The sequence below is a fragment of the Bactrocera dorsalis genome, chromosome 5, assembly GCF_023373825.1.
Source record: "Bactrocera dorsalis isolate Fly_Bdor chromosome 5, ASM2337382v1, whole genome shotgun sequence".
NCBI lineage: Eukaryota > Metazoa > Arthropoda > Insecta > Diptera > Tephritidae > Bactrocera > Bactrocera dorsalis.
In genome coordinates this window covers 53588803-53606711 of record NC_064307.1, presented here as the reverse complement: position 1 = coordinate 53606711, position 17909 = coordinate 53588803, and the positions used below count along the sequence as shown (strand labels likewise).

Genomic DNA, 17909 nt, shown 5'->3' with positions numbered 1-17909 from the left:
GCGCCACCAGGGAGCGTTAGATTCAAAAAGTCCTGCTTACTTTGGAATGCACCTTGTTAGTAATTCAGTTTTTACAAGTCGACCTGAAATCTTTCACATGTCCTTTTCTTCTCAAGAAGCTGCTCATTTCTCGGAAACGCCGATATCGGATGATATCGAATATACATATATAGTTGCCATACAAATAAAGTTTTTGTATGGATTAGTCAAACCTACCTATAAATAACAATATCTTGTAGGTACATAAACTTTTTTATTGGTGAAGGTATTATAGTTTCAGTGCGACCGTAGATAACATTTTTCCTTCAAATTATTCCTGATTACCGGACAAAATTTAATGAAACATGTAAAAAAGTTGAGTACAATTTGTGAACAACACATTGCGGCGGTGAGTGTCCGGTTATGAAGAATTTCACTACATATCTACATACATATCGATTTGAGTTGCGACCGTTGAGTCCTCGTTGAGTGCTTTAAAAGTTTTTTTTAATATTTGTTGAAAGTCTTTTTGTATTTGGTAAATATGTACATTTCGTTATTTATTGGAAGAAAATTTTCAGAGCACAATTCAATATTTGTATATTAGTAGGATATTCTATTAATTATCTTTCAAAAATAAAAACGCTTTAAAAATAAAAACGCTTTACATTCTAACAATTTCATCATATAAAATTGATATGAAAAATTATACTAAGTATTCAAATACTTATGGGCATATTCCACTTTAGCGCTATAAAATTACTTAATCCGTTATTATCTGCATATGTATTTTGTGCTAAATGCAAAGAGAGGAAATAACTGATGCAAATGTGGTAACTTTTCTATCAAATTACAATTCTTTTAATACGCTTCTGAAGGCATCCAAAACAATGTGTGCGTGTTTCTCCTGGAATATCAAAGCTGGTCTGAATCGAATCGAGAGTTCGCCGCAGCCACCAGTCTGTATACCCTTAAGTTTGAGACGTCCAACGAAATCATCGCGAGCTTTGCTGTGTTGGCAATTCACCGCTAAAAATGTGCCGCGTCCTCTTGTCGAATTTAGGATATGTGGAAATTCTTTTTCCAAAGATAAAAGACCATCCTTAAGCACCTTACCGGCAGCATTGACAGTTTTCAGCAAATTATCTTCGTTAATTACGTTGATTACTTCTTCCAACAGCAACAATTTGCTAGGCTCACCCATCCAGGTGTTGAAGACACGATAACCTTCTGACGGTTGGAATTCTTTCTTGTGGAAGTAACCACCCATTTGCATTTTTTTGCTGAAAGTCACCACATCGGGAGGTCCATCCAAGTTGAAATGCTCGTGACACCAAAATTTACCAGTACAACCGCCACCGGTTTGTACCTCATCGATCAGTAAGGCAGTACCATGGCGTTTGCCGATTTTCTGCAGTCCTTGAAAGAATTCTGGTGATGCCTCGTTGTCACCGCCTTCGCTCTGTATGGGTTCAACTACAATGCCTGCCACCGGTATACCTTTTTTGTTGTACTGTACAATTAGATCTTCAACTTCGGCCAAGCAACGATCGTCTTCTTTCTTATTATGACGTTCGTTTTCCGCGAGTGGATATTTATATTCGGGAAAAGATGCAATTGGCCAATCAAATGAAGGTACATCGATTTTATGTATATACTTAGAATGTGTGGTTGAGAGTGCGCCCAAAGTGCGCCCATGGAATGCGCCCTTGAAGGAGAGTATGCTTAATGGCGGTGAGCCTGGCTGTTGATTAATCATGCAAGACAGCTTTTCGGCCTCTGAGAAGTGGACATTCTCTCCACGCTGATGGCGACGGTACCTATAAGGAAAAATCAAAACCTGTTAATATAGTATATTAGTCATAAAAATACAGTTGCCGCTCACAAAATAGAACCTTCAGTAAGAATCGAATATTCTAATTTCTGAGCGTATTTTAATTGAAAGAGTTTAATTTAATAAAAGCGTGAACTCATTCTGGCTCTCCGATATTATTATTTCAGATAAAAAAAAATAAAAAGACAACAATTATTTCTGACTTAATGCCAAGTAAATATTAGGGGTTAATTCGGTGATTGAGCCAACTATTCTACAATGAATATCTTTTGAAAATTATTGTAATTATCTTTACTTCTTACTGTGATCGTATGTTGAAAAGTTTTATTTTTAACAGAAAAAATACATTTTATGTACTTGGGGTCCACATCTACGTTTTGTTGAGATGCATCTATTTTTGATATATGTACGTTTATATAAAATGTGTGTGTAGCTGTCACAAAAAACTGGATATAATTGAATTATTATGCTATATATTGTTAATAAGGGTAAACCAACATAAAGAAAAATTACTCGACTCGATTCAACGATCCACCATTTTCATTTAAAGAAATCTTGCAAGGACTTTACATCCAAAAACAGACTAAAATAGCAAATTCAAAGCCAAGCTTATTATCTTAAAAAATCTTTGCTAACCAAACGTTATCCCAAATCGTACTAACAACTGTATAAAATACATTAGTTCACCCTTAACAAATAGATGTAGAGCAGCAATTGGTTGTACCACTATTAGAGGTATATATGTAAATGTAATGTTGCATTGATTTTAACGCGATAGTCTTGTTGTTGGTTCCGTATACATACATATAGCATGTACGGTATATACGGAGAAATGGTGATGCGAAGAGGTCTAAACTTTTATAAAGAAATATCACCAGCTTTGACAATTTGGGAATGATTTCGACGAATTATTCGGTACCACCAAGCGGTGTTTTAATCAAAGCAAACCGATAAAGCTTTTACTGTTAGATATACGAGTAACATCAGACCAGAATTGATGTGGCAAAAATATGATAGTTTAAGACATATTAGGGAAATTCAGGATTTGGATTCAATCTTTAAACCATATTCAGAATCGGTTTAAAACTAATAGGGTCATTCTTATATCGGACTAATAACTAGGCGCCGAAACTTAACAGCGTAGTGATAATAAATGATTTTTTATGAAAATGTGAGGGCACAATAGACCACGTGTTACAGGACAAACTTCAATATGATGCTAATTCTAATTCAATACCTAAGCGAACACTTAATAATTTTTGCCATTAGTACATACATATGTATATTATATGTTATGATGTGATTGTTTTTAAAGGCATACAGTATCCACAAATTTTTACTTACCAAATAAAAATATTTTTGTATGCATTTTCATTCGAGCATGATCCACACATCATAGTTGTCAAATTACTAAGGCCCTTAGGTGCAATTTTGTTAAGAATGGATTTTAAATGGTCAGGCCATTCTTTTCCAGGGAAAACTCCCAAAGCTGGACGGTTGATTAAAGCTGCATAAGAAATTCGTTCCAGTTACTGATGAAATGTTCATTACTTTCTTTCTAAAATATAATTACTGTCTTTCTAAAATATTTGAAAAAGTATTAAATAATTCAATACCAACGCATCAATTCGGATTTCGTGCGAAAAATGGCACAATAGAGCAAGTAAATACAATTACTAACGAAATAAGGAAAGCATTTGAGCACTGGGCACAGGCGTTTGATAAGGTCTGGCACGATGGTCTTTTACATAATATTAAAAAAAACTCTACCTTTAGAATTGTATAAAACATAAATAAAAAATGTATGGTGAGAGTAGGAGATTTCATATCGGATGAACGACGGATAAAGGCTGGTGTACCACAGTGCAATGTTTTAGGCCCAACACTATACCTCATATACTCGTATACAGCAGACCTTCCAACAGCTAACAATGTATTAATTTTAACTTTTGCGAATGACACAGCTATAGTGAGCCGTAGTAAATATCACATTTTAGCATCAAGAATATTAGCGCAGCATTTAAATTCTGTCGAAGAATGGCTAGCGAATTGGCGTATAACTGTGAATGAACAGAAATGTAAGCATTTACGTTTTCGCTAAGACTAAAAATATGCCCGGTAGTACAAATAAACAATATGTTAGTACCCCAGGCGAACGAAGTAACATATCTTGGTATTCACCTATGTAGATAGAAGGCTCACGTGGAGAAAACATACATATATCTAGTAAAATAACATGTAAATAAAAACTCCAAACTTAGCCTGGACAACAAAGTGCTTTTATATAATGTGGTCATAAAGCCAATTTGGATGTATGGCATTCAACTGTGGGGTATGACCCATTGATATATATAATTCAAAGGTTCCAATCAAGGACCAAAGGTTGGCATCTCTGAGGCATGCTTTCTACTAATTTTACGCGTATTCTAGTGGCAAAGATCTCCAGATCCGACGAATTTCGTATGGCAACTGCTTCACAGTGTATGCGCGTCTTCTGCGAAGCTTCTGTTTTATACATGCCCACACATTTTCAATAGGGTTTGCATCGGGCGACTGCGACGGCCAATCCAATGTAACGATGCCAGATTGAGTTTTCCACTGAGTACAGAGCTTGACAGGATCGTTGCCCTCCTGCAGAATCCAATCTTCATTTTTTCTGACGAACCATCGTTTGGCAGATAGCAGTAAAGCCTTTTTGTAGATTTTTATCATTTTCTTGGTATTTAGGTTGTCAGTAAAGAGGTACAAAGTGCCGAATCCCTGCTTTGAGACGCAGCCCCAAAGATGCACCTTTATTCCATGTGTAACGGTCCGCTCAACAAGCCTATTGGTAGAAATTGACCAGGCTTGCGTGAGGACAGAACGTGCCCATATAGAACATTCATCAGTAAAAATGACATTTTCAAAATCTCTATCAATATTCTCATGCGCCTAAGCGGGTTGCTTTGTCACAAGTTTTTCAGTCAACAGAAGCTTCTTCATTGTGTTGCGCCATTTCAGATCATGAGTAAGAAGAAGTTTCGTAGGATATATCTAAACCTTTTGCCATTAATTTTGCTTGTCCTTTTCGCAGCGTTAAAGCAGGATTCCGCGAAAACAGATTCACTATACTTTTTTCATCTTTTTTGTTCACATTTTTGCTATCGAACTACGTTCTGGTAAATCATCGACATTTTTAGCCCTTTATATCGCTGTATCCACTTCTGTACAAATGCCTTCAACTTTCTCATATATTTAGCAGCCGCTGATTTGTACATTTTGAGAACTTTCGGGTGGATGCAAAGAAACACAGCTTCGTAGCGCGACGCGTACTTAATACTCATGGCGTTTAACGTGATTCCCTTTCAAAACATCAACGACAACTGAACTTTTGTTGAGAATGCATCAAGGACAAAGCTTCCTTCTATCGGCTCGCGAAGGAATTAGATCGAAATCTTTCATTAATTGCCGGTAAAGTCGACCATGCTCTTACTTGACCCCCAAACCCTTTGGCTAGTTCTTTGGTACATTTCTGCGATCAAACACGCCTTAAAATAAGAGATATGGCTGCGTACTAAAGAACAACGTATCACCAAAACAGCTCAATCACTTGCTTGTACCTGTCTAGTTTTTAAATAGATTTAAGATTTTACAACTAATTGTTAGGCTTAAGAAAAAAAAAACAAATCCAATAAATAAAATAATATTGAAAAAAAAATACTTAAAGTTTAATTAGTATGAAGAAAAAAATATCATCAACGATATAAAAAAGCCCGCCGAGTACTTAAAAAAAAATTATTAAAACGATGGTTGTGTAAGAAAGGAAGAAGCTTAGCCTGGTAATAAAAGGCTACCAAATAAATAACACTAACCATTCTGCTTCATGATTCTCTGTCAAAGCTGGTAAGACTTGGAGCGGAAAATGCCATAAATATCTTAAACACATAGCCGACTGCACTTCACGACCTAGCGACAGAGAAATTTTCCCGTCTGCAAATCGTGTCTTGAAGCCAGCTTGTTGAACATTTTCGTTTGCTGTTCCAAAAATGCTGCTGATACCAAAAAGTAGCTTTATGGCTGTCATTCGGGTCGTTCATTCTGCAGAAGTCAAGTCAACCATTTGTAAGTGATCATTAATGGGAACGATTGCAAAATTCATTCGTAATGTATATATCTTATTCTCCGGACGAGGCGCCCCGCGACTTTATTCTCAGTTCTCAAGAGAAAGAAATTAAATGAACGGAAACTGGAAAATCGCTGTAATCACTGTACAGTTTTAAAAATTATTTTTTAGCCTGCCTGTGGGAATACTCTCACAGCACCACCTAATATGAGACTATTTTAAAACGGAATCAGACTGCCTTTTGAAAAGAAGTCATGTTAATGCATTCCATTGGCATCTATGCTCCTTTTACTTTATTTTATTTCATATATTTTATATTGCAAAATATTTCTATCATTAAAATAATATTTTTAACTATGTCTTCTTTGAAAAGCACACCATAGATGTGATAAATAATTTTCAGTGTTACCCGAGCGCCGCACCCTCTTTAATGTATTTGTGTTAAGCAAAATAATCCCCCACAATGTATTTTTTATAGCAACTATATGTATATATATGTATAACTACATCTGAAAACGTAACCCGTTATCGGTGTGCAAACAACGGAGAATTTGGTGGAAAATTGTAATGTCCTGCGAAATAATCTATGCCAAATTTGTGAAACTTTCTTAAAAACTAGATTTTGATCGTTCCATTTATATTACAATTATTTTCTATAGTGGTCCGATATAGGCGGTTCCGTTAAATGATCAGCTTATTGAAGAGAAAAGGAAGTGTGCAAAAATTTGCGATCTTAAAAACTTCATAAACTACGTAAAGAGAGTTAATTCTAATTAGTTTTAGAAGATCCATTATCTAAAAACTGTTTGCATGTATGAACCTCTGGTTTACTCTACTACAGTGGTTCCCAAACTTATTTTGTCTACCGCCCACTTTGAGAATAAATATTTTTTTAGCGCCCCCATTTTTTCACCTATTTAAAAACCCCTATAACTTCAAATTAATTATTATGACCCATATATGTATATTAACGGAGAATTCTAAACGAAACTTTTACTATAACCAGCAACTTGAAACCTGAGCGCAGTAGGTAACATACAACGGCGCTTAGGTCTCAAGTTAACTCTTACGGGCTCCACCTGCCAATAAAAATGATTATTGAAACACAACTTTATAGTATTAAAACAGATAATCTTTTATTTAAAATAAAACTAAAATAATCGATCCATATATAAAAACTAATGTGAAGGATGAATCTGATGCTGTTTAATAATTTTGTTAATATCAGGTTCCAATTTACTCAAGAACAGTCGCAAGTCGCCACGTTCGGTAACAAGCAAGCGATTTCTATTTTTAGTAAGCAGTGTTGTCACAACACTAAATCCACGTTCACACAAATATAATGATGGGAATGCCATCAAGAATCATTGAACGATTGACCACAATCCAGGGTACAATTGCGAGATCGGTTTTTGTAGCCAAAATTCTTGGTAACCATTTTTGAACTTGATTTTTATTTCCTCGTTTGTTGTCAATTCTATAAGTTCTTCTTCCAGCTGAGGTGACATTGCTGTGTTGACATTTGAAAACGGATCCAACACCCAGTCTGGTATTTCCAAGTTCAAAATGTCCTGGTATCGTTCGGTGAAGTCAATGTGGAGGTTTTCCAAATGTTGGCAAAGGCAAACAATTCGTCGTTACTGCATGATACTGATAAATTCGGAAAATTGTGAAACTCACGTCTGCCCAGATTTTTTTTGTGTAGAAGCAGTTTGGCTGCGAAAGCAGCAACGGAGAGAAACAGATGAACTACGCGGAGAGAAATATAGAACCGAGTTTGAGCAATCTTTTAATTCATATTAGTTGATGTTCACAAATTGTTGTTGAGAGTCGAGAGCTCATGTAGTCGTTGTTTAAGAGGCCTCCTAGCTAAATAAAATTACAAATAGCCCCCCAGGCCTCTACACAACGCCCCCATTTTCTTTCTGGGTCTCTTACGCCCCCCTTGACACCTGCAGCGCCCACAAGGGGGCGTTATCGCCCACTTTAGGAAACACTGCTCTACTAGCTTAGCTTCAGGGTTGCCGATTTGGTAAAATTTTACCAAATGTGGTAAATTATTTTCCCCTTGGTAAAATGTGAAATTTTTATTCATTTTGGTAAATTTTCAAAATTTAAGTCCATTTCGATTGAATTGTATTATCTTTAATTTCTTTTCAAATAGTTTTGTAGAAACATTTAAAAACGTACTATAAAATTCTTCCCTGGTTAGTAGTCTTAAGCACATTTGACATAAATGAAACCAGCACTGTTCCAGCGTTGCCATAAATAACAAAAAATTTATCAAATAACAACAGCCACAGTAAAAACACCAATGTGGTTGCGGTTATTTGGTTGATTTTTGTTTATGGCAACGCTGCACTGTTTTTCTGCTTTCCACGTGTCAAATGGTGTTGGATATTGCGCGTTTAAGTTTTTTTTTAATTAACTTAATAAATAATAACAAATCATGGATAGGTAAGTGAAAATGAGCTCATAGTTGTTTAATTTTGATTCCAATAAGAAAATCATCATATGCTTTATTCATTTAGATTTGTTATACGCAAAAGACCTGCACCTCCTGAAGAGGAGCATGAAACCAGCAGTGACAGTGGCCGCAGGTAAGATAGTTTGCTAAATATATGGCCAAATGTATCATGTCTTTATTATTTCTGTGCAGTGAAACACATCCCGTAAAACAAACTTGGAGAAAATTCCGAGATGACTGGCTATCGAGATTTTCTTGGTTGCGGAATAAAGATGGGTGTAGCTATTGCATTGTGATAAGAAGCTGTCAAACCATTTATCATTTTTAAAAAACATAATGTTTTCCCAATCCACAAACAAAACGAACAGAAAAAAAACATCAAATCCAAATGGACAAGTTTTTGGATGAAGAACATCAACAAATGTCTAAGCAAGTACATCATGCGGAGTTAACTATGGTTATGTTTCTTATTTGCCACAATTTGCCATTTTTACTTATGGATTTCTTACCGAAACTGTTAAAAGAGTGCTGCCTGGACTCTCGAATTGCACAGCAGCTTCATTGCGGCCGAACAAAAGCCACAGAATTAGTGGATCAGTTGGGTAAGAGGTCATGTGAAGAAATTACCGACAAATTAAGAACGAACAAATTCTCTCTGATTGTGGATGAAACCACGGATGTTTCGACAAAAAAAATGCTTAATTTTAATTGTTCGATTTTTTGACAAATTTTCAAGAAGTGTTCATGACAAATTTTTAGGTTTAATAGAATTAAAGTATTGCGATGCGAATTCATCTACTTAGATATTAAAAAAATCTTTATGCAACGAAATATTCCTCTTAAAAATGTTATCGGACTAGCAACCGATGGGGCAAATGTAATGGCCGGAGAATTGAATAGCCTAAAAGAAAAGTTGAAGTCGGACGTAGATCTTTTTTTTAATACGCTTTTATTAGCTTCACTTGTATGTATGTATGTATGTATGTATGTTTGTAACTTTTTTAAGTGGGGTGCTTTGTGACATATTTTTCATATATCGAGCATGCCACGCTTTTCTCACAATAATGCAATCCTTCATTATTATTGTTAGTTTATACAAAGAATTATTTTTCACTTTTTAGTTTGATATGCTTTAAAAGCGTGTTTTTTAGTTTTTTTGAAACTATATTTATTATCAAGTGTACTTGTCACTCCCTACATTTATGTTCAGCTTGCGCGTGTAAACAGTTGCCGCGTCAAATTGAACAACTTTGTCGCTCTATATACAGTTTTTTTCTCATAGCCCGAAAAGAATCGAAGAATTGAAGGAATTTTAAGAATATTGTCAGGTGGAGCCCCACAAAATATTAGGCGTTTCTTTAACAAGATGGCTTGCCTTGGAGCAGGTTATTAATAGAATTATTGAACAATGGCTTCCACTATATTTATATTTTCTTGATCGTGTGTTAGAAGTGAACAATATTAAAGCTTCAGACCTGCCATTGCCAATGAATGAGCCCGATTTAAAGGTATACTTTCTTTTTTATCCTACATTCTGAAAATTATCAATGATATGAATAAAGAATTTCAATCAGAAAAGGTTAGATTGCCATACTTACATTTGCATTTGGAATCCAATTTTAAATTAATATTGGTCAATTTTATGTCAAACGCATATGTTCGAAATTTGAAATCTTTGAATAATATTGATTTATTAGATGAAGGAAATTATGTTCAAATAGAAAATGTTTTTATTGGTTCCCAAGCAGAAGAATAAAAAGAAATGTTCTCAAATTTTACTTAAAACAAATTAAGATTCGACTTTTCAAGAGAAGATGTTAAAAATTTAGTAATAATAACACCCGGTAAAGTTTTATCCAACTCTGAACAATCAATTGAACCATTATTAAAAAACTTCCCAGGTTTGGCAACCAGCGATCCTGAAATTATAGTTAGCCAGTGGAAATTATTAAGGCTTACCAACTTGGAATTGAACACGGAAATGAATATTCTAGATTTTTTGGGAAAAAATTTCAGTTTTTAAAAATGGAATGGAAGAAGCATGCTTCCAAGATCTCACAAATTTTGTATATAATTTGATGACTTTACCCCACAGCTCAGCAGCTGCCGAACGGAAGTTTTCCGATTTGTCTTTAATTAAATCGAAAACAAGAAATAAATTGTCATATAAAACCATAAATAACATTATGCTAGCAAAAGAACTTGCTAATTCTCAAAATGAAACAAATTATGTGTGGGCAGCTAAACATTACTTTAAATGAAATTTGATATTTGATTGATTAATTTTGTCAAATGTAAATATACATACATATGTATGAATATGTATTTATTTTGATCAACCAACTTTGATCCTGAAACTAAGTTTAATTCAATGTTTTTGGTTTTTCTGGCTTGTCAAATAACTTGTTATTGTTAACAAACGTTAAGTGAGCTTGAAGGCCATTAGAGTTTTTGGAAAAATCGAAAAATAATCAACAATCAAAGAGGTCGAAGTTATAGCTATTGAGGAGATGTGGTGATCTCTTTGATTGTTGATGAATTTTTGAACTTTCCTAAAATTCGTATGGCCTTTAAGCTCCTTTAACGATTGTTAACAATAACTAAATTTATTTCATTCAAAGAAACAAGAAGTTATTTTATGACCAATTTTTTGTCATTAATGTTAAGAGAAACACGAAGTGATATTTGTTATATCTTTTTTTTTATATTAATTTTAAGAGAAACAAGAACTGAAGTTTATTTGAAATACTTTTAATTTTTTTAATTATTTCTTTTGTAAATAAAAAACGCTTAAAAAGAGAAGTAAATGTGTTTCTTTTAATTTTTTATAAATAAAATTTGTAAAAAAAAAAGTTTGGTAATTTTTTTTTTAATTTGGTAAATTTTTTCAAGGGATTTGGTAAAATAAAAATGTGATTCGCGGCAACCCTGCTTAGCTTGATAACGAGTTTCCCGACACTGCCCCAGAAAAATCAACAGTCAAGGATTGTTAGCATACCATGTTCAGACGTTGTGAAATGAGCGCCGAAGACGGTGAACCAAAAGGGGTTTGTTCAAAATTGAACATGTTCCTTGCTACTAAAGGGCGGAATACAGCAATATATTTAGAAAATATGTAATGTTAACTATTTTAATAAATTATACAGTCACACATGTTCGATAAGACCGAGATAGTACAAAGCGTACAGAAATGAACATATACATATATATGAGACATGTATGCATTTATATGCAATATTCGAATTGCAGGCGACACGAGACTATAACTCACTTAAAAATGCGAATTGCAAATTGCTTGTTGGCTAATTTTCTTTTTGTCAATTAATATCCATTTACATATGCACACATGTCTATAAATTAAATTACACCTATTTCACTTTGCCCCGCTACTGCACCTGAACACAAACTTTTGTGCCGCTGGTCTTTATTCTATTTGCACTTTCTTACACGCAATTCACAATAAATTTTATGCAATAAACGGCTACTTGAAACCGTAATGATGCGCTGAGTAGTTACAATTTGACATTTAGATTTTTATTGATCATTGAAATGACATAGCGTTTTCTATTTCGTGATCTACTCACCATGTTTATGTTGCCATACTACACAGTGTGGCCATATAGGAAGGTCATGGTGAAACCTAAGTTGTTACGTTATTTGTATTGACCACACTGTTTTCCGTTGCGGCTGTTTGGAATTTAGTGGGATATGCATAATTTAATTAAAATATTAGCAATTTACTTTTAGTTAGGGTGTCTTCTTACATCTGCTAAATAAATTGTATACAATAAACCGCTAGTTGAAACCGCTCAATCGTTAAATTGTTCAAAAAATAATTAATTTTTTGCTATTTTAATTTTAAAATAGAAATAATCGCGGATGTTGATAAGTAAACAGTTTGAATACCTTTGGTGCTATGCAAACTGCATATTAATAAGCAAAATGCCTGAAAATTTTAAATTAATATAAATAGGAATAGCATCAAACTCAAACGCGAGTTGCGTCGTCAAACGACTCCACCACTGTCAAAAAAAAGACAAGTATTTTTTAAGTATTTTTTTATTCATATAAAATGTAAGTTGAATCTTCAGATTCAACTACATACATGCATATTAACATGCATAAATCTTAATATATAAAAATCACGTGTCACGTTGTTTGTTTGCGATGGACTCCTAAACTACTGAACCGATTTTAATGAAATTTTTAACGCTGAGTGCAGTTTGGTCCAACTTGAAAGATAGGATAGTTTATACAGAGAACGTCTTATTTATTGTCACATAAACTACGAATATTGCTTTGAAAAAGTGATTAAATTCAAATTTATTCAATTGCACATGTATTCATTAATTTATGAACAAAAAGAATTCATACGAATACACATGTTTGCATATATCCATATAAGAATATAAGCAAAAGAGCGAACATACGTCTGTTAGAGCAATATATTGTTTTGAGCATAATTTTAGTAGAAAAAAATCTGACTACTTGTATATAGTATACAAAAACTTTTCCAATCGAAAAGCAGAATAACCTCATTATGTTTCATTTTGGCGCCATTTCCCCCGTAAAACATATGTACATATTAGTATATGTTAGCTTTAGAAAAAGTCATACATAAAGGTTGGTACGCAGCTCTCAAGTAATTGCTCAAGAACAAAAATACATTATTTCTGAAGTAATTTTGACAGCTGGTTACGCATCGTGAATGATCCACATTAGAAGAGCAAGAGAGAATAAACAAAGTAAACAAACTTTGTGCGTATGTATGTATGTATGTATGTGTATGGTAACACAAATATTTTCATTGAGATTTAAGGAATGTTGTTGACGATTGGTTGGTTTTATACAACATTTCAAAATGGAACATACTTTATAATAATGATTTCAACTAATTTAGGATGAATTTGACGATTACTTCGAATTTCCTGCAAGAAACAATTGTTGATTTGATGTTTCTTCGCAAAACCAGGTTTGCCATATTCACATTTTATTGAAACAAAGTATTAAAAATTAGTACTAGCTTTCTTAAGAGCTGCGTACTAGCACAAGTAACTCTATCGCAGGAACGTTTCTGGACCGTTTCTTAAGCGTTTTTTTATATGAAGTTTTTACGTTTCTTGAGAGCTGCGTACTAAGCTTAAGTATGTAGCATACAGGAACTTCTCCGCCTACCAGAAATCACCTGCATATAAATACGCTTGTATGTATAGTGCCCTGCATTGGTTCTCTTTTATTTATTTTTGTTATTGCTCATAGACTCTAAAAACCACTCAATCGCAGTTAAACACGCTCATAATTTGTATGTGGTGAAACTGGACCATCGCGACCGAGTTAGCCAAAAATATTTTTACGCTCTTCGCGCCGTGAACCTTCTCTATGATAGACGTTCTCTGGTACATATATGTAAGTATGTAATATCGTCTGTCGCGAGAGCACGAACGAATGCCCATGCAAAGAGCGCCTATAGTATACATAGATATAGATATATTATAAGAATGCACGCGGAGTATATCTGTGTAAAATCTCATCTGTCGCGAGAACGACTGAAAATGCTCACCCACAAAAGTGCCCAACGCGCCATAAGAAGTTTTCACTTCAATAAAAAGAAATCAACTTAAAAAACAGTTGAGAAATTGAAACTACCAACGATAGAATAACAAAAATTCTGAGGCGAATTCCGAGAATGACAACCATTTAAAAAGTTTTTCAAGGAGTATGTTCATAATAATAAGGACATTAGTGACTCCAAAGAGATGAGCTATTTAAAATCGTGTCTTCAAGAAGATACTAGATGAATGGTTAGTCACCTGATAACGGGATCAGTTGCAAACTACTACACCGTTTGGGAATAACTGGCATGCAGGTATGATATAGATGACTCCATAATCCCCAGGCTGCCACAGCCTAATAAAGGAATAAGTATTTTTTTTAAGTTATGTCGAGTCGTTGACAGCGAGAAATATCAAGTCAGCACAATTAAGCTAAGTATAGTTTAAGAACGAAAGAAGATAATCAATAAAAAATCGGACGACAAACCGCTCAGTACGGTAACTTGGGGAATTTTTTATTCAATAAATACATTTTCCTGTTAAAACAACAGAAAACGTTACTGGCGCAGTCGGTTTTCTTGTTTCGATTTAATAATTAATCCTTTTTCGGTAACAACAACAGGAGTAGCAACAGAAGGCAGCAACAACAACGGCAAGGTACAAAAACATTAATACATGAAAATAAAATATTAGATATTAAAATATTAAACTTTTTAAAAGTTTAACATGAGTACAATATAATATAAAAATTGATACGTATGTAAAAATAAATATCCAAAAGCACTTTGCCTAAAAGAAATGATTTTGTAAGTTGTGATATGAAAAAAAAAACAAAAATTAAATTAATCTACTACTAATAATGGCAGAACAAATAGAATTACTAACTCGATGCTTAGCATCTTTAACGCAAATAACTGCACAAAATAACCAATTATTAATTAGGCTAAGAATAGAAAAAGATAAGATAGATACAATATTTAGCTTCCTTCGAAGGGAATGTAAAAAAATTACCATCCTTCCTTGAGGCCATTGACAGTGTACGGAGAGACTATGTACGACAGAAAGAAATATTTTTTGGGTGATCTATGATTTAAAAATCGGTGGCGGCAAACAATTTTTTACAAGCAAACCCACCTCAAGATTGAGTAAGTTGTAAAACTAAGTTAAGGCAGCATTACAGACCCACAAAAGATCAAATGACGATCACAAAAGAAATTTCGCAACTTAGGGTAAACAGCATAATGGAATTAAGTAGAAGAGTAAAAGAAATGGTAAAAAATATGACAGAATATAGTGCACTAAGCGATAATGTTAACACTATGAAAGAAATTTTTTCGGGAATGCTAATTGAAGGAATAAAACAATTAGCAGAAGGAACATTTGCATATACAGTGCAATCAATTACATCATTCACAGATATGACAAATGAAATTTATAAATTTTCTGGTTTGGATGAAGGCAATCTAAATTACCATCTAAAACTAAAGGAAACCAATTCTCAAGTTAATACCAGAAATAATAGTATTAACAATAATAATTTTCATTCGGGACAAAGGGAACAGACCACTTATCAGAACATACCCGCTCTGGGCAATATCGTCCACAACAAAATCAAAGTTTTGCAGGACGATATCGTTCACAAAACCAAAATTCCTCAGGACAACGGTATCGTCCACAATCTGGACAACATCAAATGAGTTCCTATGGTCAACAATATAACCAAACAAGACAGTCATCAGGGCAAAGCCATCCAAATTATTCAGTGCAAATTAAAACTAATCAAAACTATTTTAATTACTCGAGACAGCAAAGAAGCTCGGAAAATAGTAGACAACAATTACAAAGAAGGGGACCAGAACCCACGGATTTGGACATAATGAGTAGAAGCGGTGATCTACAAGAATCCAATACGAACGAGGAGGGTTTTACAAACTAGCCTCGGAATCTTGGGAAAATAAAATTATAACTGCATTAACGATTTTTGAGAAACAATTTTATGCTCCGGTTGACTCAGGCTCAACCATAAGCATAAAGAAAAAATCTAGTTTTGAAAAATTTAAATTGCCTGTGCTTGAAAGTGGTAAAAATACTAAACTGGTGAATACTTCAAACGGAATTATCGAAACACCAAATATTAAGGTAAAGAGCTCTTGTCCAAAAGAATTAAAATATCCGGAAAAAGCCATACTGAAATGGTTATTAACGGATTTTAATAAACCTTATGATTTATTGATAGGAAATGATTTAATTTTTAAAAAGTAAAAACAATTGATGTCGAAAATATGACAATAATTTAAAAAAATGGTGTGAATCTTCCATTCCATATGAAAACGATACAGGAGCAAGTTTATTCATTGGATATAAGCGAAGTAAAGAACATCAACCTTGATCATTTAAAATCAAATGAGAAAACGGAAATTAAAAAATTATTGAAAACTTTTAATAAACTTATTTATAAAGAAGTGGACATGCTCACAAGTGCAAAAACAGTGGTGCACGAAATAAATGGAATAGTAACAGATCAACAAATAAATTCAAAAATATATAACCTACCTCCCAAACATGAAGAGGAAGTAAGACGACAAATTTGTGAAAATAAGTCACACTAGATATAGCTCACCAATCTTAATAGTAGCAAAGAAGATAGATAATTCAGAAATTCATGCTAGTAGTTTTTTTCCCTCCGCAGGGTTGTGCTCTGGGTTTGGGACCCGCCACGTAAAAAAACGCACCCAATAAAAAATATAACTCGGCTATAGTCGCGTAAGTGGTGTCTACGCCAGTAAAAAAGAAGAAGTTGATAATCCGAGATTAAGTCAATTAATTGTAGACGATAAGTATCGCCTACCAAATATAGAAGGAATCTAGGCTTAATTGGGCAAATACTGTACTTTATCGCAATAGGTTTAGCAAAAGGTTACCACCAGACTTTAATGGCAGAAAGGAACATCGAGAAAACAGCTTTTGAACTCAGCTTATGAATACGTCCGGATGCCTTTCGGGTTGAAAAATGTCTCAGCTACATTCCAAAGATTTATGAACGACATATTCAGTGATTTTTTAAGAGCTTGATAACTTTTTAAAAAAAAAAACGCATAAAATTTGCAAAATCTCATCGGTTCTTTATTTGAAACGTTAGATTGGTTCATGACATTTACTTTTTGAAGATAATTTCATTTAAATGTTGACCGCGGCTGCGTCTTAGGTGGTCCATTCGGAAAGTCCAATTTTGGGCAACTTTTTCGAGCATTTCGGCCGGAATAGCCCGAATTTCTTCGGAAATGTTGTCTTCCAAAGCTGGAATAGTTGCTGGCTTATTTCTGTAGACTTTAGACTTGACGTAGCCCCACAAAAAATAGTCTAAAGGCGTTAAATCGCATGATCTTGGTGGCCAACTTACGGGTCCATTTCTTGAGATGAATTGTTGTCCGAAGTTTTCCCTCAAAATGGCCATAGAATCGCGAGCTGTGTGGCATGTAGCGCCATCTTGTTGAAACCACATGTCAACCAAGTTCAGTTCTTCCATTTTTGGCAACAAAAAGTTTGTTAGCATCGAACGATAGCGATCGCCATTCACCGTAACGTTGCGTCCAACAGCATCTTTGAAAAAATACGGTCCAATGATTCCACCAGCGTACAAACCACACCAAACAGTGCATTTTTCGGGATGCATGGGCAGTTCTTGAACGGCTTCTGGTTGCTCTTCACCCCAAATGCGGCAATTTTGCTTATTTACGTAGCCATTCAACCAGAAATGAGCCTCATCGCTGAACAAAATTTGTCCGAAAAAAAAAAAAAACCGAACACTGATTTTGGTAATAAAATTCAATGATTTGCAAGCGTTGCTCGTTAGTAAGTCTATTCATGATGAAATGTCAAAGCATACTGAGCATCTTTCTCTTTGACACCATGTCTGAAATCCCACGTGATCTGTCAAATACTAATGCATGAAAATCCTAACCTCAAAAAAATCAC

The 17909-nt window shown here is 34.2% G+C and overlaps 1 protein-coding gene and 1 pseudogene across 1 annotated transcript in view; one reads left to right on the top strand and one right to left on the bottom strand.

The window, feature by feature from the left end:
• Positions 1–505: 505 nt before the first annotated feature.
• The window catches only part of LOC105230343 (4-aminobutyrate aminotransferase, mitochondrial), a 38178-nt gene continuing 20774 nt past the window's right edge, over positions 506–17909 (bottom strand). Inside the window, exons 4-5 of the mRNA XM_049458109.1 lie at positions 3158–3320; positions 506–1799 (exon numbers count right to left, since the gene is read on the bottom strand). Coding sequence (XP_049314066.1) covers positions 830–1799; positions 3158–3320 — 1133 coding nt within the window. The 3' untranslated portion in view covers positions 506–829. The remainder of the gene's footprint in view (positions 1800–3157; positions 3321–17909) is intronic.
• On the top strand, positions 8426–10774 carry LOC125778807 (uncharacterized; annotated as a pseudogene).